The sequence below is a fragment of the Myotis myotis genome, unplaced genomic scaffold (assembly GCF_014108235.1).
Source record: "Myotis myotis isolate mMyoMyo1 unplaced genomic scaffold, mMyoMyo1.p scaffold_m19_p_3, whole genome shotgun sequence".
NCBI lineage: Eukaryota > Metazoa > Chordata > Mammalia > Chiroptera > Vespertilionidae > Myotis > Myotis myotis.
In genome coordinates, this window is record NW_023416335.1 from 212,139,749 (window position 1) to 212,164,097 (window position 24,349).

Consider the following 24,349-nt stretch of genomic DNA (forward strand, 5'->3'; position numbering starts at 1 on the left):
TGCCCGAAGGCCTGGTCTGTCCCCACCTCATGGATTCATCGCTGCTCCCTGGGCTGGTAAAGAGGGGGATCGTCATTCTTCATAAATAAGGGCAGGACGTGGGCCCACCCACTGTAAAGGCGAGAGGCAGCAGGCGGCTCCCGGGGGCCCCTCCAGGGAAGGTGGCTGCTGTATGAATGCCCATTCCTGCTCACTGGTGCCACCCAGTGGCACAGGCGGAGAATGGAACTGAGAGGGTCCTGACCTGAGGAGGCCAGGCAAGGCCCATGACTGTTCTCACCACCTGGGATGCTGATACGGCTTTGTAGTCAGGCAGGTCTCTTGACCTTGACCGGAAGCAGGTCCCCTCATGTCCTCCATGTCCTCAGTGGTACCGGGAGTGGGGACGCCCCCCTTCTGGGCTCCTGTTGGATGACCTGTGACTGTGGGGCAAAGCCCGCTCCATAAAGCTCGCTCCAGTTCACCTCTTGCGGGGTTTGGGTGGGCACCCCAAGGCCTATTTTACTGCCAGTCTGTGGCTCTCCTGTTCCTCAGTGCTGTGGCCTCGGGGCAGTCTCTTGCCACCCAAGAGCCCTTGCTGCATCTGTCATCCCTGCTTGGCAAGGCCTTGGGGACCAGTGAGCACCGGCAGGGATGAGCCCCAGGCGCCAGCCCAGTGAGCGCTGGTCTTAGAGCACAGTGGTGGCCAGGAGGGCGGTCTGCCTGCTGGGGTTTCCTCCGGACCCAGCGTCAATGTAGAGGCTCTGCGGCCCCCCCGCAGCCTCGCTCTGGCGGCCGGCCGTGTGGCCGCTGGGTTCCTCGGCCCTCTGATGGGAAGGTGGGGCGTGGCTCCTGCAAGGCCACATGGTCACAGGGCGCCACTGCTGCTCCCAGGAATCTGTCTGGTTACAGTTCTCTCCTGTTCTGGCCCCTCTTGAGGAATCACTGACCAGCCTGGAGTCCAAGTCGAGGGCTGCCCGGTCCAGTAGGGGGCTTCCTCAGAGGCCACGGGAGCACCGATCCCTTAGTGGGAACATAGTGACAAGTCACTGACAAGTGGCATCAGTGGAATTTTCTGTTTTACAGCCCATTTCCTTCCTCCTCATAACTCCTCTTAAAGAACTGGTTCCATGACCTTGGGAAGGGGTTTGCATTAGAGCTGTACTAGGAAGGCTGGAGGCAGCCCGTCTGTGGTTGCCATTCAGCGGGAGGGCTTGTTCAGGGCCCTCGAGGGGCAAGGTCGAAGCTTCCCTCGCTCTCGCTGGGCCTCAGCCTCCCTCTCTCCATGCGGTCTCCTGGGCAGTGTCCCTGGTGACCAAGGGCAGTAGCTGGAGCATGGCCAGCAGGCTGGCCACAGACCACAGGGCCGGGCCTCGCGGACCGAGCAGGCTGTTCAGATCCCGACCACACAGTCCCCCCTGCCCGCCTGAGGGGTGTCCCCGGTCCCGGCGCCGGGGGTGGAACTGGAAATCCTCTCTCCTCCGCGGAGCCTCCTGAGACTCATGGTCTCGGAAGGCAGAGTGGGCTGGGCAGCCTTGGTTCTTGGTTGGCACGGCTCTTGGCCTGAGGGTGCAGTTGCCGGCAGACAGGGGGTGAGGCCCTGCCCTGGCGGCTCCTGGGGCTTGTCTCCAGGAGCGTGAAAGTCAGGGACAGCGGCAAGTGTCACCCAGCCTGGGGTGGCCAGAATGGCCCTGTGTCCCGGGAGAAGGACGGGCCTTGAGAACCGTTTTTCTCTGATATGTGGTGGCTTTCAAAATTACTTTTTCATGGAATATGGGGTGTTGTGACTAAAAAATTGGGGCACATTTTTCTCGTGTGCACGATGAGGTGGACACTGAGGCGCGGGGACCAGCGGCTGGCTCCCCTCTGCTCTGTGATAGATGTAGTGATGGACCCGCCTCAGTCTAGACCAGCGGTTCTCAACCTGTGGGTCGTGACCCCTTTGGCCGTCGAACGACCCTTTCACTGGGGTTGCCTAAGACCATCCTGCATATCAGATATTTACATTATGATTCATAACAGTAGCAACATGACAGTTATGAAGTAGCAACGAAAATAATTTTATGGTTGGGTCACAACATGAGGAACTGTATTTAAAGGGCCAGAAGGTTGAGAACCATTGGTAGACCCATGAAGACTGTGCCCTTCCCCGTCTGCAGGAGGTTTGCCAGAAGCAGCAGCAGGTGTTCCGGGCGGTTCGGTACGTCAGGGCACTGCTCGACAGAACAGCTGATCAGGAAAATGGGGCCATGCTGATTTGTGCACATTTGCTGAACACACAGGAGGTGCCGCGCCCATGCTGGGCATGGAGATAAAGCCAGGGTGCCCGCCACGCCCTTGGGCAGCGGGTGGCCTAGGAGTCAGGCTGAGAAATGCCCAGTGCCAGGAGGGCTGGGGGCTCTGTGACTGACTGTGGGGCTGGGACTGTGGGGACCCGTGAGCAGGAAGGCATGTCTGGCTGGCTGTGTGTGATGGCTGCGGAAGCTGTACCAGGACGTCACGCACACTTCCCGTTCCCCGCCATCCACACGTGCTGGGCCAATGTTTCCAAATCAAAACCCTGTCCCCGGAGAGGGGACAGGCCGCGCAGGTGGGCAAGCTTAACGCACTGAAGGCGACTAGCGCCACCTGCTGGCCAGGCCCACCGGGCCCTTTCTGAAGCTGCTGCACCTGCATGCGTGTGCGTGTGTGTGTGTGCGTGTGTGTGTGTGTGTGTGTGTGTGCAAGTGTGTGTGTGAGAGAGAAAGAGAGAGAGAGCGAGAGGATGCAAAGTCTTTGAAGTGGGGCTGACTTGCCTCAGCCACTGACTGCGGCCTGGAGTCATGCACTCGCGGAGCTTGTCTCCTGTCAGTACAGTGAGGAGAAGGATGTGAAGGGAAGTGAGCTGGTGGGATGGGCAGCATGAAGCCGCACCGCCCAGGTCAGGTCGCCTGGAGCGCTCCCATCGGCCTGGGCTTGGCTGTCTCTGCGGCTGGGCTGTCTCGGGCCCAGGCCGCCTCTCCTATTCTCCCTCTGCTCCGGGTTCCCTCCCAGGCATGGCTCGCTCTTCAGTGTGCCCGTTCCTCACATACCTGTAGCGCCATGAGCCCACCCCAGGGCCGGCCTTTCTAAAACTCAGGCTGGTCACGTGAGAGGGCACCATCAGTCCTGAGAGCGGCTGAGGTAGGCAGTAAAGGAGACCACGCTCACCCACCACGTGAGTGTGAAATAAGCCCAAGTAACCCAGCACGAGGATGAAAACTCACCAAGCTGGTGGGGGACGTGATGGAAGACGAGGGCGGTAGATGCTCCAACTGGAGAATTTAAACAGTCCACGTGGCAGGACTTCCTGGGCAGGTCGGCCAAGGCCTAGGCGCTCCACCTCCACTCTGGTTCCTAAGGCCGCTGTCTCCACAGTATGATGGGCCTGAATGCAGGTATCCCCTGCCGCCATCCTGTCACAGGAAGCTTTAACCTGTCCCCATCCTGTCACAGGAAGTGAGAGCCTGTCCCCATCCTGTCACAGGAAGAGAGAACCTGCCCCTATCGTCACAGGAAGCTTTAACCTGCCCCATCCTGTCACAGGAAGCTTTTACCTGTCCCCATCCTGTCACAGGAAGCTTTTACCTGTCCCCATCCTGTCACAGGAAGAGAGAACCTGCCCTTATCGTCACAGGAAGCTTTAACCTGTCTCCATCCAGTCACAGGAAGCTTTAACCTGTCCCCATCCTGTCACAGGAAGTGAGAACCTGTCCCCATCCTGTCACAGGAAGCTTTAACCTGTCCCCATCCTGTCACAGGAAGTGAGAATCTGTCCCCATCCTGTCACAGGAAGTGAGAATCTGTCCCCATCCTGTCACAGGAAGCTTTAACCTGTCCCCATCCTGTCACAGGAAGTGATAATCTGTCCCCATCCTGTCACAGGAAGCTTTAACCTGTCCCCATGCTGTCACAGGAAGTGAGAATCTGTCCCAATCCTGTCACAGGAAGCTTTAACCTGTCCCCATCCTGTCACAGGAAGAGAGAACCTGCCCTTATCGTCACAGGAAGCTTTAACCTGTCTCCATCCTGTCACAGGAAGCTTTAACCTGTCCCCATCCTGTCACAGGAAGTGAGAATCTGTCCCCATCCTGTCACAGGAAGCTTATTTAACCTGTCCCCATCCTGTCACAGGAAGCTTTAACCTGTCCCCATCCTGTCACAGGAAGCTTTAACCTGTCTCCATCCTGTCACGGGAAGCTTTAACCTATCCCCATCCTGTCACAGGAAGTGAGAATCTGTCCCCATCCTGTCACAGGAAGATTTAACCTGTCCCCATCCTGTCACAGGAAGATTTAACCTGTCCCCATCCTGTCACAGGAAGCTTTAACCTGTCCCCATGCTGTCACAGGAAGTGAGAATCTGTCCCTATCCAGTCACAAGACGTGAGAACCTGTCCCATCCTGTCACAGGAAGTGAGAATCTGTCCCCATCCTGTCACAGGAAGTGAGATCTGTCCCCCATCCTGTCACAGGAAGTGAGAATCTGTCCCTATCCTGTCACAGGAAGATTAACCTGTCTCCATCCTGTCACGGGAAGCTTTAACCTGTCCCCATCCTGTCACAGGAAGTGAGAATCTGTCCCTATCCTGTCACAGGAAGATTTAACCTGTCCCCATCCTGTCACAGGAAGATTTAACCTGTCCCCATCCTGTCACAGGAAGCTTTAACCTGTCCCCATGCTGTCACAGGAAGTGAGAATCTGTCCCTATCCAGTCACAGGACGTGAGAACCTGTCCCCATCCTGTCACAGGAAGTGAGAACCTGTCCCCATCCTGTCACAGGACGTGAGAATCTGTCCCCATCCTGTCACAGGAAGTGAGAATCTGTCCCCATCCTGTCACAGGAAGTGAGAATCTGTCCCTATCCTGTCACAGGAAGATTTAACCTGTCTCCATCCTGTCACGGGAAGCTTTAACCTGTCCCCATCCTGTCACAGGAAGTGAGAAACTGTCCCAATCCTGTCACAGGAAGTGTTAACCTGTCCCCATCCTGTCACAGGAAGATTTAACCTGTCCCCATCCTGTCACAGGAAGCTTTAACCTGTCTCCATCCTGTCACGGGAAGCTTTAACCTATCCCCATGCTGTCACAGGAAGTGAGAATCTGTCCCCATCCTGTCACAGGAAGATTTAACCTGTCCCCATCCTGTCACAGGAAGCTTTAACCTGTCCCCATGCTGTCACAGGAAGTGAGAATCTGTCCCTATCCAGTCACAGGACGTGAGAACCTGTCCCCATGCTGTCACAGGAAGTCAGAATCTGTCCCCATCCCGTCACAGGAAGCTTTAACCTGTCCCCATCCCGTCACAGGAAGTCAGAATCTGTCCCTATCCTGTCACAGGAAGTCAGAATCTGTCCCCATCCTGTCACAGGAAGTGAGAACCTGTCCCCATGCTGTCACAGGAAGTCAGAATCTGTCTCCATCCTGTCACAGGAAGCTTTAACCTGTCCCCATCCTGTCACAGGAAGTCAGAATCTGTCCCCATCCTGTCACAGGAAGATTTAACCTGTCCCCATCCTGTCACAGGAAGTCAGAATCTGTCCCCATCCTGTCACAGGAAGCTTTAACCTGCCCCCATCCCGTCACAGGAAGATTTAACCTGTCCCCATCCTGTCACAGGAAGTGAGAATCTGTCCCCATCCTGTCACAGGAAGCTTTAACCTGCCCCCATCCCGTCACAGGAAGCTTTAACCTGTCCCCATCCTGTCACAGGAAGTGAGAATCTGTCCCCATCCTGTCACAGGAAGATTTAACCTGTCCCCATCCTGTCACGGGAAATTAGAATCTGTCCCCATCTTTGCTCCGAGTCCTGGCTAGTCCTGTGACAGAGACAGGACCTGGGCCTGGAGTCAAGGCCTAGAGGGGAATGGACCTCCCGCCCAAGCATGAGTCTGGCTTCCTCACTCTGACCTTGGGAAGGCACTGGCGCTCTCAGCCTCAGTTTCCCCATTTGGACAATGGCGTCGTACCCGCTGACAGTGCAGAGGGAAGGCGTGGTGGTGCAGAGCCGAGCACTTGGCCGATGGCCGCAGTCAGGGCTGCTAGTGGGAAGACGATCCTTCCCGGGGTCCTCTCTGCAGCCCCCCAGGAGCCCTGGTGGCCCTGACCAGTGGGGCCGGGGCTCTGCCGGTGAGAAGGGGCCACCCCGCCCTCCGGGCACAGCCCTTGAGCCCAGCCCCCCGCGCCCCCCGAGGGTGTTGGAAGAGGCTAGTGCCCGAGTCCGCAGCCCTGAGGCCCACGGCACCTCCCGCAGGTGAGTGAGGGGCGCCCCTCCCCGTCCTGCGGCCCGAGGGGCGGGAGCCCGCCGCGCACCCGCTTCCCGCACTGCCCCCCGCTTGCTGGACCGGCCCTAACCCCCCTTGTCTCTGTCACTTGTCTTGCAGCCGCTGCGAGCGCTTGCCTTGCCATGAGAATCAGGAGTGCCACAGGCTGCCTCTGCGAATAACCTACTACCACCTCTCTTTCCCCACCAACATCCAAGTGCCCGCCGTGGTCTTCCGCATGGGCCCCTCCAGCTCCGTCCCCGGGGACAGCATGCAGCTGGCCATCACCGGCGGCAATGACGAGGGCTTTTTCACCACCCGGAAGGTGAACCCCCACAGCGGGGTGGTGGCCCTCGCCAAGCCCGTCCCTGAGCCCCGGGACTTGCTCCTGACCGTCAAGATGGACCTCTATCGCCACGGCACCGTCAGCTCCTTTGTGGCCAAGCTTTTCATCTTTGTGTCCGCAGAGCTCTGAGCATTCGCTGTGGGCGCGGGGCTCCCTCTTGTCGCTTTCCTCACCCTCCTCGCCCGGCTCAATAAAATTCAGCAGGCGATCCACCCGCATGCCTCGCGTGCCTTGGTTTATTCCTCGTGTGCGGGTGGGAGTCTCTGTTGCTTATCATCAGGGTGAGCCGGGTACTTGCCACGGCCTGGTGCCCCCGGGGGTGCCTGGGGCACGCCTGGGAGCGGCTGTCCATGGCGGCCACTGCTCCTTCCTCCAGGGAGCCCAGGCGAGGGCAGAAGAGGCTCCGTGTGCCCTTGCAAGTGAATTCTCTTGCCCCCTTTAAGCCCAGAGGTGATGATGGAGAAGGCCCCTCAGAGACTGATTGGTGAGCTCCGTCCCCTCTCATTTTACAAATGTGAAAACTGAGGCCCAGAGAAGGGGAGGGTCTTGGCCAAGGTTACATGGCCTGTTTGTGGCCAAGCTGGGCTTCAGGCTCCAGCTTGGTTTCCTTGCTGTGTCGCTCAGAGCTGAGCATTTAACGGAAGCAGGAAAAAAAAAGCATTTTCTGGTGGATGTGGCTCAAGTTGGCCGTCTTGTTTGTCCTGAGAAGCAGCCCGATGTGGTGGTGGGAAAACGCTGGGTGCGGCTGCAGCATCTTGATGCAGCTCTTGCCTCAGGGGGCCAGTGCCTGCGCCAAGGATGCCAGGATGCGGCCCTGCGCCCGGAGGGGCAGCGAGTGCTCTGCTCATGGGGACACCCGGTCGCATCAGGTCCTTCGCTGCATTGTCTCCACTCCTGCCAGGCAGGTGTCTCATCCTCAAGGGACACGGAGAGGGCGAGCGACTTGCCCAAGATCACACAGCCGGTGTTAAAACCCAGTTTGCTGACTCCATGGCTGACTGTGCCATTCTGTCACAAGACCTCCAGTGTGGGCTCCGACCCACCTGCCCCTCCATCTCCACCAGGATTCCAGCCGAACCACTGACCCAAGTCCCCCATGTGCCTGTCAAGGTCCTGCATGACTTAGTTCTCGGGTGCATCTCCAGGCTTAGCTCATTCTCCACCTGCTCACTCCCTGCAGGCCACACTGACGAGCTCTTTGCTGCCTCAGGCCCTTTGCACATGCTTTGCACCCTTGGTCTGAATGTTAGTTAAACTTCAGCTTAAGTGTTCTTTTCTCTGAGAGGCCTTCCTTGACCCCTGGGCTTGGGTTTCTTCTGTCATTCTTCCTTGTAATTCTTCCTTCATGATGCTGATCGCAGTTTGCAGTGGCCATTTACCTGTTTCTCGTCATCTTCCCCATAGTCCAGAAAGCTCATGAAGGCAGGGACCAAGTTTGTCTCTTTCAGAGCCCTGTCCCTCGCTCCTAGCAAGATGCCTAGCACAGAGTAGGGTGCGGTCCATGGGTTTCTGTGGAGATTAATGAAACCCCCAAGGCCATGTCTGGTACATGGTAGGCAGTCATACATGTTGGTCTCTTCACTCATTGTGAACAGTGTTCATTTGGATCTTGATACAAACAGGGAGTGAAGGTTCAGAGGGTTGGATATATCCAGGTCATTGGTATGTAGAGCTGCCTCACTTCTGGCCGAGTCATTCTACTAAACCGAGCCCCTGGGGGAAATGATAATAATCAGGATCATCATTATTAGAATGATGATAAAAACTATGGCAGCTGACGCTTATGTACTGCTTCCTGCGGGCCAGCCACCGTTCTAAGCACTTAACTGCTCCTCACAACAGCCTTGCAAGGAAAGGACTGTTATGGTCCCCACTTCACAGTGAAGACGCGGAAGTGTGGAGAGCTTTCTAGTAAGTCACTTGCCCACAGCCCCTCAGCTGGTATCAAGTGGGGCAGGGACGCAGGCCCAGGCAGCCTGGCTCTGAGTCAGCTCCGGAGCCGTGCCCGTGCTGCCTCGAAGGTTGGAAGCCGGCAGGCTGACTGGGTTAGTCAGTGCTGCTCAGGTCGTAACTGGCCTTGTCTCAGGAAGCCCTGGATACAGCCCCTTCCGTAGTTTCCAAGCACAAAACAGGACCTTTTATTCACCAGAGAAGGAGGCAGTGTGGTGAAGAGGAAAGAGCTGGGAAGGGTAAAGGAGATAATATGTGCCAAGTGTCTAGCAAAGAGATTCCGGAAGACGGAAGATACAGCACATAGTGTTTGAAGCTCTCTGGATCCCAACCAAAACCACACAATAGCCAGATAAGAAAGTGTTTAAATCCAGAGGAAACATTTACAACTACATAAGGTGAGAAGGTGTCCCCATGAGTCCCCAAATACAGTCCATGCCCAGCTGGCATCCATGCAGGAGAAAGTGGGAGATGCCAAAGTAGTCCACAAGTATTCCCTGCAAAGTCCAGTAGACCAATTTAACATGAAAGCAAAAAGCAATTTCAGAGACAAATACTCAATAGAAAGGGAAGCTAAAAATAAAAGTTTTATAAATAAAAAAACCATAACAAAAGGGATGAAAACGCTTAAAGAGAAAGTGACAGATATTGAAGGCAGGCAAAGATCTAACATACCAATAATAGAAATCTCTAAGGAACTCACCCCAAATAGGGGGGAAAGTAAATACTAACAAATAATAACTCAAAAAACTTTACGGAAACATTTTTTTAAAATTGAAATTCCATATTGAAAAAATACAACATACCCAAACATACCTACTCAGAGCAACCAACATCAAGACATAGGCCAGGTCTTTGAAGCTGCCCCTGAAGTGGCAGGAGGTAGCCACGAACCCTGCTGCCCAGAGACCAGGCAGCCCAGCAGGCTGGGCTGGATATTGAACCTGAGAGAGAAAGGGGTTCGTCGTGCGGATGGCCTAATGCGACTCCTGTATGAAAAGTTACCAAGTGCTGAAGGGCTCATGCTCTTCTGTCCGATGAGGCGGAGCGCCTGTTATTAAGGCGACCAATGATATTGCTCCAGAGCCTCCCTTGAGATCTGGTTTCTTATCTGCTCTTGCCCTTGCAACAGGCCAAAGGAGCAAACTCGGACTTTCAAAAAATGAAAGTCTCCCCTGCTATTCTAACACCAACCAGGTGGGTCAATGTAATCCTTTGCCTTTGGTGGTGAGTTTCATAGCCAGCGGCAGTGCCAATGCAGGACTGACTGTCCGCCTAGAAGAGGAGCTGGCGCCACTAGTTGAAGAATTGAGACGAGTTGGAGAAGTTTCTTAATCTGACAGTGGTTTGGTGTCTACCTCATCTTCATTATAACAGACATGATAGCAATCTTTAGACCACAATAATCGTGTGTCCTTATACTCAAAGGGCCCCTTTTCTAACTGACCCTAAAGAAAGAGTCTTTAGGTACAGCTTATGGACAGATTGATTGTTATCTATATCTATATCTATATCTATATCTATATCTATATCTATATCTATATCTATATATATGATTTTATTTTTATTGATTTCAGAGAGGAAGGGAGACGGAGGGAGAGAGAGATAGAAACATCAATGTTGAGAGAATCATTGACCGGCTGCCTCCTGCACGCCCCCTACTGGGGATCGAGCCCGCAGCCCCGGCACGTGCCCTTGACTGGAATCGTACACAGGACCCTTCAGTCCACAGGCCAATGCTCTATCCACTGAGCCAAACCAGCCAGGGCTATCTTTTCTTGTGTGGGTTTTATTTACTGAGATCTGGGGTGCCACAGAAATGGTTCCGTTTGTCACAGTTCCTGTGGAGTTAGTGCAGCCACCAGGTCTGCAAACTAAATGGTACGTGGCCCCACTTGAGCCACAAAGGGCTCCTCTTGCACAGCACAGCCGGGCCTGCAGAACGAAGCCGGTCCTTTTGATTGTGAATAATAATGAGGACATATTTTTCATGTTGTTTTCTTTCTTTGCATTGAGTGTGGGGGAGATAAAATAGCTTAGTAAAAGTAATAAAGTCAGGACCACCACTAAAAATAACATAGTCTAATAAAATTATTGGACTTTAAAGAAAAGAGAAAGCAAACTACGGGCATCGAGGCAAAACCAGCAAGTAACTTTTAAGGGAAAAATTATATTATCATCAGACTTTTTCACAGCACGACTTTTGCCAGGAAAATATGAATAATTAGAAGGCTCAAGAAAATAGAAGACTAGGACCTTATATCCAACAAAACCGTTTTGTGTACAGAGAGTACAAACTATTATCAACATGTAAGCGTTAAAAACAGCTACTCATAGAACTACAACTAGACGAGTGTTACAAGAAAAAGTACAGTAGAATTGCTATGTGCTCAGACAATGTAGATATAGCACGTCTATTTAAAATTAGAAGGTAGAACGGAGAGAACATAGTCCCCAAATATGCTTTTTAGGTAATTAATGGTGGCAATTTTACTATTGTTATTCTGAGACTACTGTGTGGGATAAACTAAATAAATAATTTTAGGACATTCTGTCATCGCCTGTGTTCTTAAGGACCAGGATTCTGATACGGAAGAGAGGAGATTCCTTTGTAAAAGAGTCGAGATTAAGGAAAATAACCGTGTGGGCCTTGTTTTTGACTCAGACGTGGTCAGTATGAACTCATGATGTATTTTATCTTCTAACATGTCCACTGCAGCCCTGGCTGGTGTGGCTCAGTTGGTTGTGCATCTTCCCGTGCACCAAAAGTTGACCAGTTCCATTCCCGGTCAGGGCACATGCCCGGCTGTAGGCTCAGTCCCTAGCAGGGGGCATGCAGGAGGCAGCTGATCAATGTTTCGCTCTCTCTCTCTCTCCCTTCTTCTCTCTAAAAATCAATAACAAATCTTTTTTTTTAATGCCCACTGCAGAGGCCTGGAAACTGACCACTCAGTGGCACTGAGTAACCCCGGTACCTGGATTGTGATTTTGAAATACCATTTCCACTAAAAAAATAGAAACAGAATTAAAAACCAAACCCGAGACTTCTTGGAGAAATCGCTGGGGCAATAAAGCCACAAGCTGAGCTGGACCACCTTGTCAGAGCAGGGTCTCCAGTTCCCCTGGGACCAATCTGATTTCCCTCTGGCAGAAGGAGAGAGCACTTGAGCTCCAACAAAAGATAATAATTGCAGTGGGTTGGAATTCATCAGATGGTTGAAGTCCTTGATTTCACACTGAGATTTAAATCACCCGTGGTTAACACCTGGGTGATGATAGCGAGCTGGCTCATGACCCTGGAAACTGGTAAACAGTGGGGAAGAATCAGGCCCAGATCTTGCTCTGCGAACCACACTCCCTGGAAACCAGCTCGCATGTGAGGGAAGTGTTTATTGCAGAAGTTTTCCAGCCAATACATGCAAAAGAAACAACAGACTCAGCACATCAGCGTTTTCCAATCCCCGGTGAATCAGTGGGTCTGGGCCCTGAGCACACACAGCTGCTGACGTCACAGAAAGGAAGACGACCAGACAACACGTGCCCCCTGACGGGAGACATGCCACCCACTACCATCTGGCCCAAGGGGCTGGGCCTGCCTCTGACCCGGGCCTGGGTCAGCGACCAGCGACCAGCGTGCCGGCAATGCAGGGGCCCCAGGAACATACTGAGCCCGCGAGGCCGCAGTCGGCAAGGCCAGATGTCGGAGGCTCTACGGCTCAGACACTTCTGTTCCTTAGCAGATCAATTGTGGGAAATGAGGATGGAGAGGAAGCCTGTAGATTAAAAAGGACTTAAAAGACATGAAAACTGTGCCCTGGCTGGTGTGGCTCAGTTGGTTAGGCATCATCCTGTGCACCAAAAGGCTGCCAGTTCAATTCCCAGTCAGGGCACACGCCTGGGTTGCAGGCTTGGACCCCAGTAGGGGGCGTGCAGGAGGCAGCTGATCAATGTTTTGCTCTCATGTTGATGTTTCTTTCTCCCCTCCTTTCTCTCTAAAAAATCAATAAAAAGACAAAAAGACATAAAAAAGTTTTGCCAGACAAGTCCAAACGACTGTGTCTCAAGATGCACACTTGTGTGATAGGAACTCTGATGAAACCCAGGGAGGCGACCGCCAGGGAGTCAGGGCGGGCTTGCTGTGGGCGCAGGAGGGGTGGCCTGGGGCACGTGAAGGCCTCAGGTGGCTGGTGAGGCGTTCTCTCTCTGGCCTGAGTGGTGACTAAGGCGTTTGCCTTATAATACCCATTAAAGTATAGCTTTGTGTATCATTTACGTTAGTGTTTTATTTTACACTAAAAAGATTTTAAAAATGTGTCTAGCACGCGGCCTGGAGCATAGACCTGTAACATACTGCCTCTCCCCCTCCTCCCCTCCCGTGAACTGTAGACTGACTGTGTGCTGAGCACCGAGCTGGTTTATATCCGCTCCCCGGTTTGTGACCCCGTGACCCGCCCGACTGAGGGCTCCATGGAGGCAGGGCTCCCCTGGTGCCCCGCGGCCTGGCCCCCGGCAGGCCCTCAGAACAGACTTGCTGCGCGAGTGAATGAATGTGTGTCCGCTGTTGTAGGAACGGGCTCAGTTCACGAGAGCAAAGCCTGGCTGGCTACCCACACACACGGGCGCGGCCCTGCCCTTCGGGGCCTGTCCAGGGTGTAGGAGGGGCCCGAGGCATCCTCAGGGAGCAGCGGGCTGTGGAGGCTCTGATGGCGCCGGCTGTGGGCCGCAGCCCCACCTGGCCACCTGCCGCCTCCCAGGCCCCGTCTCCGTGAGGACGGGGTCCAACCTTCCCACGCCTCCCGTGCTCTGTCCTCAGGCTCCACCAGGAGAAGACAGACACCGTCCGCTGCATCAAGTCCTGCCGCCCCAGCGACATCAGCTGCATGCTGGACCTGGTGCACACCGTCTCCTACACCGTCGTCTCGCTGCCCACCTTCCGCGAGTTCGCCCACCCAGAAGGTAAGCGGTGACCCCATGGCCTGGAATTGGCTTGGGGGTCCCCAGGGGAGGCCATTGTCTAGGCAAGCTCCCTGCAAGGCAGCCACTCCGGGGTAGGATGTGGGTTTGGAGTTTGAAATGTAGCCCTCTCCCCGACCCCCACATCTCCTGTGTGTCCCCAGACTGCATAGCACTGGACGGCCCGACCCCAGCCCTCTCCCGCTCCCAGGTCAGGGCCTCTTAGAGGTCAGTCACTCAGCAAATAGCGATGAAGTGTTGACTCAGTGCCAAGTGCTGGGGAATCTGGGAGGGCCTCCAGGAGGAGGTGACTTTCACTCTCGGGCCTGAGTGGTCACTAGGAGGGAATCTGGTGAAAGTGGAGAGGAGGGTGCCGAGCAGAGCAGAACCTGAAAAGGCCTGCGGGTGAATGGGGAGTGTGGGCACCTGAGGAACTAAGCCTGGTTTCCTGGCTGGAGCAGGAGGCTTGGTAAGGCATGAGCTGAAGCAGGGGAGCCTGCTAGGGACCCACCCTGGATGGGGGGATAGATGGGCTGGAGCAGCTAGATGGGTCCAGGGAGCCAGTGCTCCTGTGCCCACCCCTGCCCGCAGGGAGCTCCTGGCCTGCCCACCTGTTCACTGGGGCGGAGCCAGGGGCCTTGCCCCCAGTGCCCAGCAGACTGCGAATGCGGCCCTGCTCTGTACACTGGCTCTGGGGGTGTCACCCCCATGCCGGCGCTGGTGTGGTCTCAGCCACCCCTTCCGCTGCCGTCTCCATCCTCGGCCTCCGAGGAGCTGTCACTCAGCAAGCAGAGGCCGAGCCTCTGTGCTGGGCTCAGGGCCAGTCCCTGGGCCTGGGATGAGGACGAGCTCTCTGACCGCCCCCCCCCCCCCGCCCCCATGACCACACCCTGCGTTTCCACATGTGAGGCCCGCAGGCGACCAGGGTGCGTCGGCCTGGTGTGGGGGTGGCGAGGGCAGGACCAGCTTCTGAGGAGGCGCGGACTTGGTCGGAGCAGAATGCCGGGTCCCACCCGACGGCAGGCAAATCCCCCCAAAGCGCAGCCGCTCTGCGGCCTCATGGGGCGCGTCTAAGTCGGTTCCACAGGGAGTTGGCTGTGGCAGAGACCCTGTTGGCCTCTCGGGCCCGGAAGTCCAGACCCGGGCCTTGGGTGCTGGAAGGCCCCGTAGAGGGCACCGCTGGCAGGAGGACACTGAGCCCACAGAGGACGCCCGGAGCTGGCCCAGAGCCGGTAGCGGCGGCCTCTGCTCCAGCCCAGGGCAGCGGCCCCGCCTCTGCCAGGTGGTCTGGGAGATGGACAAGGCCACCCAGCTGCCCAGCCCTCACCGTGGGCAGGAGACAGGCTGCCCCTCGCCTCCCTGACCCTCCCCCGTCCCCTCGGGCACCTGCCTTCCGTCCCCCTGCTCAGGAGATGCGTGAGTGACCAGTTACTGCTCGGTGCTGGCCCTGACCTGGGGAAAGAGCCGGAACCTCTCCAGGCCTCGGTTCCCCGTGGGTAGGAAGCGGGGCTGGCGCTGTGACCCCTCGGCACCCCCGCCTTCTCCGTGCAGGGGGCTCGCTGCCCGCCGGCACAGGGGCCGATACGATGGCGCCGGCTCTGAGAAAAGCGAGAGCTTTCATGTGCGAGTCCGCGGGCCCGGAGGCAGGAGGCGGGCTCAGGGGGGCCTCGGGGTCCGGCTCCGGGGGGGCCTCGGGGTCCGGGGCTCCCTGCTCAGGGTCCTGCCTTCCTGGTGAGTGGGCTCGCGTGTGACTCGTGGTGGGTTCTCGTGTTCCTGGTGAGTGGGCTCGCGTGTGACTCGTGGTGGGTTCTCGTGTTCCTGGTGAGTGGGCTCGCGTGTGACTCGTGGTGCGCTTGCGTGTTCCTGGTGAGTGGGCTCGCGTGTGACTCGTGGTGGGTTCTCGTGTTCCTGGTGAGTGGGCTCGCGTGTGACTCGTGGTGGGTTCTCGTGTTCCTGGTGAGTGGGCTCGCGTGTGACTCGTGGTGGGTTCTCGTGTTCCTGGTGAGTGGGCTCGTGTGTGACTCGTGGTGGGTCCATGTGTTTCTGGTGAGTGGGCTCGCGTGTGACTTGTGGTGGGCTTGCATGTTCCTGGTGAGTGGGCTTGGTGTGACCATGAGTGGCCACGCCTTGGTCGGTTGGTATGAAGCAGGCGGGACAGCTGAGCCAGCCCCACTCGCAGTGGCGGGGGGTGGGCTCTCAGAACCGAGGGCGGATTGGAGGAGCCGCGGGCCCGGCTGCCCCCCCACACTGTGCTCCCTCCACAGAGATCATCTTCCTCCGTGCCGTCATGCCCGCGCACCCCGCCAACCACGCCGACATCATCTTCGACATCACGGAGGGGAACCTGCGGGACTCCTTCGACATCGTCAAGCGCTACATGGACGGAATGACCGTGGGTGAGTGGCCGAGACGTCCGGTCCTCCCGGCCTGTGTGCCACCCGGCGGGAAGCTTCTGGACCAGCCCAGCTGCCCGCTGAGGCCTCTTCCTAAGCCCCAGCTGGTCCCGCACCCACAGGGCGCCCAGGTGGCAGGGCTCGCCTGGGGCCCGCCTCACTGGGCGTCTCACAGCCGCGAATGTCAGGCAGATCACGGGTGAAGTGCTCATCCCAGGCTCGGCACAGCCCCCCACTCACTGTGAGCCAACATGATTTTATTCTCGGGGTACAGTGCAGGGAGTGTCACTTGGGGAGTCAGGCCTGCGCTGTGGTCTCGCCCGGAGCTGGCTGGCCTTGCCGATGTCTGTGTGTCAGTCGGAGTGTGCGTCACGGAGCCCCCATATGCGCAGCCCTCTGACGGGGGGCGGGGGGGCAGGCTGCTGGAGCCCCCTGGAGAGTCAGGACCATGGGCGCATGAAGGAGGCAGGGGAGTGGGACTGCTGGGGAGGGGACGGCAGGGCAGGGCGGCTGCAGCTGCAGGAGGTGGCAGCTGAGCAGAGTCTTGGGTGCAGAGGGAAGCTGTGTGAGTCCCTGTGTGAGCCTGGGGACCTGCTCACAGCACCTCCCAAACTGTCCCGTTTTACAGAATTTAAGCTCCGGGCACGATAACGATCGTAGCTGCCATTTGGGCTTAGAATAGACTCTGAACATTGTCAAAGCAGCTGAGCAGACAAAGGCTAGGCCCTGTCCTCCCCTGGGCCTCAGTTTCCCCATTGTGGATGGGGAGGGCCGTGGGCTTCGTGGTCTCCAGGCCCTGGATTCTCTGGGCTGGACCAGAACCTGCCTGCCTGTGGCGGCCCGGCAGCGCGCTTTGGGACACGGCCGCCAGGTGGCGCTGTTGGACCTCAGACCCGGCTCCCTGAGCCCGGCCCACCGTGGTTACACTGGCAGTTACGCCCGTTGCCAAAGGGCCATTTATAGCAACTTTACAAGCTCTTAAATGGGTTCTCGACTTGTAAACACGACTGAGTCATGGGGGGCTCCCCGCCCCCGCCTCCTCTCCCGCCGGTTGGCAGCAGGCGTAATTAGTTAATTACAATTAATGCCCCATTAGCCCGCCGAGAGCCGGGGGAGGGGTACAGTGCCCTGTCAGCAGCCATCACCGTGCTGCCCCCTGACTCAGTGTCCCCCATTGTTAAGGAAGAGACCCTGGAGGAGCCTTTAGGCACGTGGGGTGAGGACCGGCAGGAGGAAACAGGGTCGGGGTCTGTGCCGCCTGCGCCTGCGTGTGTGCTGGGAGGGAGGGTGGGGGGCACCCTGAGGGCACACACAGAAGCCACCTCGCGCCAGCCCTGGAAACCGGGTCCTGGTGGGGCTCGCGCAGCTCTGAGCGGGCCGGGCCTGCTGCCTGTGGCGCCCCGGCCGCCCGCATTCCTCCCGAGGCAGCTGTCAGCGAGCCATGAAGGATGCGGTCCAGCCGTGCGAAGGCGCCCTTAGCGCCCCAGGTTCTCGGCCTGACAAAGCCTCCTCCCCAGGCGTCCTCGCTCTGCGGCCGGCTGCAGTGGGTGAGCTCGGAGAAGGGGTGACTGACGGGGCCCGGCTGCAATGGGTGAGCTCGGAGAAGGGGTGACTGACGGGGCCCGGCTGCAATGGGCGTGCTCGGAGAAGGGGTGACTGACGGGGCCCGGCTGCAATGGGCGTGCTCGGAGAAGGGGTGACTGACGGGGCCCGGCTGCAATGGGCGAGCTCGGAGAAGGGGTGACTGGCGGGGTCCGGCTGCAATGGGCGAGCTCGGAGAAGGGGGACTGGCGGGGCCCAGCTGCAATGGGCGAGCTCGGAGAAGGGGGACTGGTGGGGCCCGGCTGCAATGGGCGTGCTCGGAGAAGGGGGACTGGCGGGGCCCAGCTGCAATGGGTGAGCTCGGAGAAGGGGTGACTGGCGGGGCCCGGCTGCAGTGGGCGAGCTCGGAGAAGGGGGACTGACAGGGCCCAGCTGCAATGGGCGAGCTCGGAGAAGGGGTGACTGGCGGGGCCCGGCTGCAGTGGGCATGCTCGGAGAAGGGGTGACTGGCGGGGCCCGGCGGCGAGGGCCACAGGCCGTGGATGATCGGCCACCGGCCCCTGGGCCCCCACGGGTGCTGGTCTTGGCCACCCTCCACCTGCCTCTCAGCACAGCCGTCCACGCTTTCCCTGAGGAGGTGACGTTCTGTCTGCCGAGGCTCGGCTCTGCCACAATGTCTGCCAGAAGCTGCCGGCGCCCAGGGGCTCGGTGCTCGGCGCGAGCGGCTTTTTAGGCACCGGTTAATGTTGGGTCCGGTCCGCCCGATCCGGCCGGTGTGGTACCCAGCAAGGTGGACTTTGCTTCTTGCGCGTCAGGCCCTCCTGTGGCGGACGTGACATGAGACCGAGGACTCGCGTGCAGCGACGTCAGCCACGTGGAGCGTGAGCAGCGGGTGGGCGAGCCGGACTGTTCCCCGCGGGGCTGCTCCCTTGCCATGGAGTAGTGCCTGAAGGTTCGCCATGGAGTAGTGCCTGAAGGTTCGCCATGGAGTAGTGCCTGAAGGTTCGCCATGGAGTAGTGCCTGAAGGTTCGCCATGGAGTAGTGCCTGGAGGTTCGCCATGGAGTAGTGCCTGAAGGTTCACCATGGAGTAGTGCCTGAAGGTTCACCATGGAGTAGTGCCTGAAGGTTCGCCATGGAGTAGTGCCTGGAGGTTCGCCATGGAGTAGTGCCTGGAGGTTCGCCATGGAGTAGTGCCTGAAGGTTCGCCATGGAGTAGTGCCTGGAGGTTCGCCATGGAGTAGTGCCTGAAGGTTCGCCATGGAGTAGTGCCTGAAGGTTCGCCATGGAGTAGTGCCTGGAGGTTCGCCATGGAGTAGTGCCTGAAGGTTCACCATGGAGTAGTGCCTGAAGGTTCACCATGGAGTAGTGCCTGAAGGTTCGCCATGGAGTAGTGCCTGGAGGTTCGCCATGGAGTAGTGCCTGGAGGTTCGCCATGGAGTAGTGCCTGAAGGTTCGCCATGGAGTAGTGCCTGGAGGTTCGCCATGGAGTAGTGCCTGAAGGTTCGCCATGGAGTAGTGCCTGGAGGTTCGCCATGGAGTAGTGCCTGGAGGTTCGCCATGGAGTAGTGCCTGGAGGTTCGCCATGGAGTAGTGCCTGGAGGTTCGCCATGGAGTAGTGCCTGAAGGTTCGCCATGGAGTAGTGCCTGAAGGTTCGCCATGGAGTAGTGCCTGGAGGTTCGCCATGGAGTAGTGCCTGGAGGTTCGCCATGGAGTAGTGCCTGAAGGTTCGCCATGGAGTAGTGCCTGGAGGTTCGCCATGGAGTAGTGCCTGGAGGTTCGCCATGGAGTAGTGCCTGGAGGTTCGCCATGGAGTAGTGCCTGGAGGTTCGCCATGGAGTAGTGCCTGGAGGTTCGCCATGGAGTAGTGCCTGGAGGTTCGCCATGGAGTAGTGCCTGGAGGTTCGCCATGGAGTAGTGCCTGGAGGTTCGCCATGGAGTAGTGCCTGGAGGTTCGCCATGGAGTAGTGCCTGGAGGTTCGCCATGGAGTAGTGCCTGGAGGTTCGCCATGGAGTAGTGCCTGGAGGTTCGCCATGGAGTAGTGCCTGGAGGTTCGCCATGGAGTAGTGCCTGGAGGTTCGCCATGGAGTAGTGCCTGGAGGTTCGCCATGGAGTAGTGCCTGAAGGTTCGCCATGGAGTAGTGCCTGGAGGTTCGCCATGGAGTAGTGCCTGGAGGTTCGTTAGGCTCCGTGGACCAACAGCCGCAGGCACGACCCCTCCCAGCAAGAAGGGCCCCGGCATGGGGCTGAGCGGGGCGGCACACAGCCTCCTACGGTGGTGCCTCTCGGCCGCTGCCCGCCTGCGAGTTGAGATTCATCAAACTCAGCGGCAGGGAGGCGCCCCCTGCAAAGGACGGCAAAGCGAGAGCGGCCCCACAGGGAAGCTGAGCCGAAGTGGCGGGTTTGCTAGCTGCTCTTCCTCGATGGAGCGGCAGTTGGGGCTTAGCCTCCGCATGGTTCACAGGAAGGCGCTGCTTTTGTTAAAACAAGTGTGGGCGCCAAAGAGGACGCCAGCGTTAGAGGCGCCCGAGGCGTCGCCCCGGGCCTCCGAGATCCCCGCCCGTCTTGCCGCTCGCACGGGGTGCGCCTGTTACCGCCGCCGGACACAGACGAACGTAGATTCATGTAGATCTTTCTCCGCGAGCTACGACCTCAGAGCAGCTGCTCCTGGGAGCAGCCCCGTCTCTATTGCCTGTCCCTCCCCGTGAGGGTCAGCTAGTGGAGCGAGGCTGCAGGGGGCTAACGCCGGCCACTCTCGTCCCTGTGGCCCGGCTTGGGAGGGGACGGCCGCGGGCTGCGGGGAGTCACAGTGGTCCGGGGCGGGCAGGCCCACAGGGCACCAGGACTCACCAGCTAACTGCTCATCTGTTCCATCTGTTCCCTCTATTCTTGATGCCTCTTGGCATCTGCTAGTGCTGGGTGGAGAGGAGGCAGCTCTGCCTCTGGAGAGGGTGACAGTCCCCAGAGAGTGACAGGAGAGGGCAGAGCCGGGGGCTGCCCCTGCCTGGGCAAATCAGGGCAGGCTGCAGGGAGGCGGTGGCACCTGGCTGAGCTGGTACTGGCCAGGGAAGAATCAGAGGGTGTTCCAGGTCCTTGTCCCCTGTGCCTGTGCACAGAGCCCTTCTCAGGCTCCTCGCTGTGAGATCCGCGAGTGGCCTCCGGGGACAGTTGCTTGGCTGGCATCACCATTAATATGAGAAAAAACTGAAGGGCCGGACCGAGGTCCCACAGCCAGCAAGTCAGAGCCGCGTTGGCAAGCAGGAGTGCGAGATCCAACTCCAATCTCAGCGGCTCCCAGGCTGCCGCGGGCCCCTGGGTCCCTGCGAAACCAGGGCTCCTGTCCTCAGCCCCGGCCAGGCCCCGCTGGCTGGCACGGTGGCCGCCAGTGCTGTGTTCAGTAATGTCTGAATGGATGGAGGGTCACATGGATGTCGGCTCCCCTCAGAGGTGGTCATCCATGTGAGGGTTGGGAGGGATATGTCCTAATTACAGACGCCAATGAATGTAATTAGGCCCACTGATCTGTGGACGCGCCTAGTAGAGACTGGCGCATAGTAGGTGCGCAGGATGTCGATACTAATGGGAACCTGGACCTTTTCCCTGAAAATGGCCCAGGTTCCCACTTCGCACCTGTCTGTGCTGAAGCACCATGTGGGGCGTCTGAATCTGACCAGAACGCAGCGCCCTCGAACGGCCCCCTCCTGCCCTTCTTAGAGGCTGCTAAGCTCTTCTGCAGTTTGAACCCGCATCCTAACCTTCACCTGTGAGCACACAAGGATGGTTACTCTACTTCGCGTTTACCGTTTGAAACTCTCAGTGGCAGGGGTGGCCCATTTGGGGGGAAACGGGACCGAGTCTCCATGCCGGGTCTCTGGCATCGCCAAGGGTTTGCCCAGACACCGACGTCAGGTCACCGCCAGGCGTCGCAGCGAGCAGGGCCCAGACCAGCTCTTTAAAGTCATTACCTCTTAAGGGGTTAACCCTGCGCGGCTGACCCCGTCCTGCATCTGCTTCGAAGGGCTTGGCCTGGGATCAGCGCACATTACGCACGAGATTCAGAAATTCCACCTAAAGACAACAGTGCGGCCGTCCCTGCCGGGCGATGAGTGATGGCCCACGTCCCGGCTTTCACAGCAAATCCCGGGGATGAGGGGCTCTCTCCCCGCCGGGAGGCACGGCCCCCCGCCCTGGGCACACCCTGGCCAGCGGCCAAGCGGTTTCCCAGGTGACAGCCGGTTGCCTCCAGGCCCGGGATGGGCCGAGGCCGACTTCACCTGGAGGCTGGCAGTGTCCCGGGGACAGGGGGAGGGGGGGGCATGTGGGGTCTCAGAGGGGTGAGGGGAGGACAGACACCTCATGCTTCCTGTGGGGCCCATGGAGCAGGGGTGGGGTTGGAGGTGGCAGGTCCACGCCATGCCGGACGCCAACCCCCGGAAAGGGCAGCTCTTGTCTCTCCAGAACCCCGTGAAGACGGCTCTCGCCCCTCGATTTCACAGACGCAGGAATCCTCAGGGGTCACCCCAGGCTCACCTCTGATAACTCCCAGGCAGCTCCCCATTTGGACTGGACTCTCAGAGGACTTGGTGGGGAACGCCCCCCTCCGGAGCCCCCGAGTGAGGCACCCAGGCCCCGGGGAGCAGAGCTGGAGTCCCCGTGCTCCTGCCGGGCAGGCCCCACTCCCAGCCCAAGCTGGACCCGCAGTGGCCTGATCAGCATTCACTCAGAGCCCAGGGCCTGTCTCTTCTGACCTCGAGCCATGACATTCACCTCCTCCTCCTCCTCTTGGTAAACTCCTAGCCACCCCTCAAAGCCCAGGTCACCAGCCCCTTCCACACGCGCTGCACCGGCTGAGTGTGCCCCTCCTTCCCGTGCACCCATGGACCCCTCTCTCCACACTCACTCCTCCAGCAAAGGGTGTATGTCCTGTGGGGACAGGCCCTGCTCCAGGACCAGACAGACAGACATGGACCTCCGCCTCATGCAGGCTTTATTCCCGAGGGTAGGAGCAGGCAGGAAACAAGTCTAATATATGCACGGTCTGTGGGTGGAGAGTGCTATTAGGGGGCTAGAGGGGAGGAGGGGAAGGCAAGAGGTGGGTACGGGAGCAGCTTTTAGTCTGGTGGCCGGAGACATTTGTCTAAGCACTGGGGGACGGAGGAAACGCACGTGCAAAGGCCCTGGGGCAGGGCGAGCCTGGTGTGTGGGGATTGTAGCGAGGAGGCCAGTGCAGCCAGTGCAGAGGGACGAGGCAGGGTCTTGAGAGGCAGGGTCTTGAGGCCGCCGTAGTGCCTCTGGCTTTTCCGCTGAGTGAGGTGGGACCCGTGTGAGCGTCTCAAGGTGAGATGACCGATGTTGTAAAGGCTCCTCTGGGTGCTGGGCTAGAAGCAGGGAGGCACCGCGGGTTGTTGCAGTGACCTGGCTGGAGGGTGATGGCGTCCGCCCCGGGGCTCCGGCAGGCGGGGTGAGCGGCAGGCAGGCTCGGGCTGTAACGGGGAGGAAGCGCCTGGTTTTGCTGGCGAGTTGGACTTGGAGTCCAGCGTGACCCTGGGTTGTCGTCAGCTGGGTGGGAAGGCTGTGACGTGGCAGCCCCGGGAGGCCCCAAGTTCACTCTGGACATGAAGTTTGAAGTGCTTGTCAGACACCCACGGGAGGCGGCGGAGAATTAGCAGGTCTGGGAGGCGTTACACGTGGATGGACGTTAGGGCCCGCGGGCGGACGAGCTCACCCGGGGGCTGCGTGCAGCGAGGAGAGGAGCCAGAGCAGGCGTGCGGCCCTCGGGTGCCCGGGAGGGGGTCGGGGGGAGGGCAGGAGGCCCAGCTCGGAGCCCTGACGCCCGGAAGAGGAGGTGTTTCCGGGGAAGCCGAGGGAGCCACGCCGGTGCTGCTGGGAGTCTAGTCAGGTGCCCGCTGCGTTCGCCATCAGATGCAGACAAGGCCCTCCCCGGGGAGACGGGCTGGAGCTGGCGGCCGTGCTGGGGTGGAGCAGGGGAAAGCTCCGGCCGCCGGCAGGTGTGCAGTCATGGCCATGAGTTTGAGCTTGACTTCCTCTTCCACTGATGGAATTCCTAGAGCAGTGGTCGGCAAACTGCGGCTCGCAAGCCACATGTGGCTCTTTGGCCCCTGGAGTGTGGCTCTTCCACAAAATACCGGCTCTTCTACAAAATACCGACTTCTGCACATGGGCCAGCCACCAAGTTTCAATCGCACTGTACGTGCGCGCCCCACATGGTATTTTGTGGAAGAGCCACACTCCAGGGGCCAAAGAGCCGCATGTGGCTCACGAGCCGCGGTTTGCCGACCACGGTCCTAGAGGCAGGAGCCTACGGGGTTCATTTGTGCTCTGTCACTATCTTTCTCCCTCCCTCTCACCGGCCCAGCACACAGGCTGCAGGATCGCACGCCTGCTGACTTCAGCGTAGCCTGGGGTTCCAGCGAGCCCAGAGCGGCCCCTGTGTGTCCCCTGCCAGGTTGTCCTGCGTCCTCTGTGTCCAGCCCAGTGATGGTGAGCCTCCTGCTGCTGTTCACCTGCTGGGAGCTGGGGGCTGGGCCGGTGAGGAGAGTTTTAGGCAGAGCCACAGCGGACCCCAGGATTGGGTTTGCGTTCTAGAAGGGGGACTCTGGCCGCAGGGCGAGGGTGCGAGGCTGGCGAGGAGGGAGGCTGGCAAGGAGGGGAGTGGCGTAAGCCTTCAGGCAGAGTCCGTGAGGCCTAACAGGAGGCAGGGGGTAGGCCAGTGATGGCGAGCCTATGACACACGTGTCAGAGGTGACACGCGAACTCATTTTTTTGGTTGATTTTTTTTGTTAAATGGCATTTAAATATATAAAATAAATATCAAAAATATAAGTCTTTGTTTTACTATGGTTGCAAAGATCAAAAAATTTCTGTATGTGACACGGCACCAGA

The 24,349-nt window shown here is 58.5% G+C and overlaps 1 protein-coding gene across 3 annotated transcripts in view; it reads left to right on the forward strand.

Moving 5' to 3' along the window:
- Window positions 1-24,349, forward strand: part of FBLN1 (fibulin 1) — a 69,166-nt gene that overhangs the window by 37,403 nt on the left and 7,414 nt on the right. For 2 of the 3 annotated variants that reach the window (XM_036300229.1, XM_036300227.1), the window contains 2 exons: window positions 13,371-13,513; window positions 15,775-15,906. In XM_036300229.1, the coding sequence (XP_036156122.1) occupies window positions 13,371-13,513; window positions 15,775-15,906 (275 nt within the window). Of the gene's footprint in view, window positions 1-6,381; window positions 6,826-13,370; window positions 13,514-15,774; window positions 15,907-24,349 lie in introns of those variants that run through there. The other variant, XM_036300228.1, reaches the window with a different exon arrangement.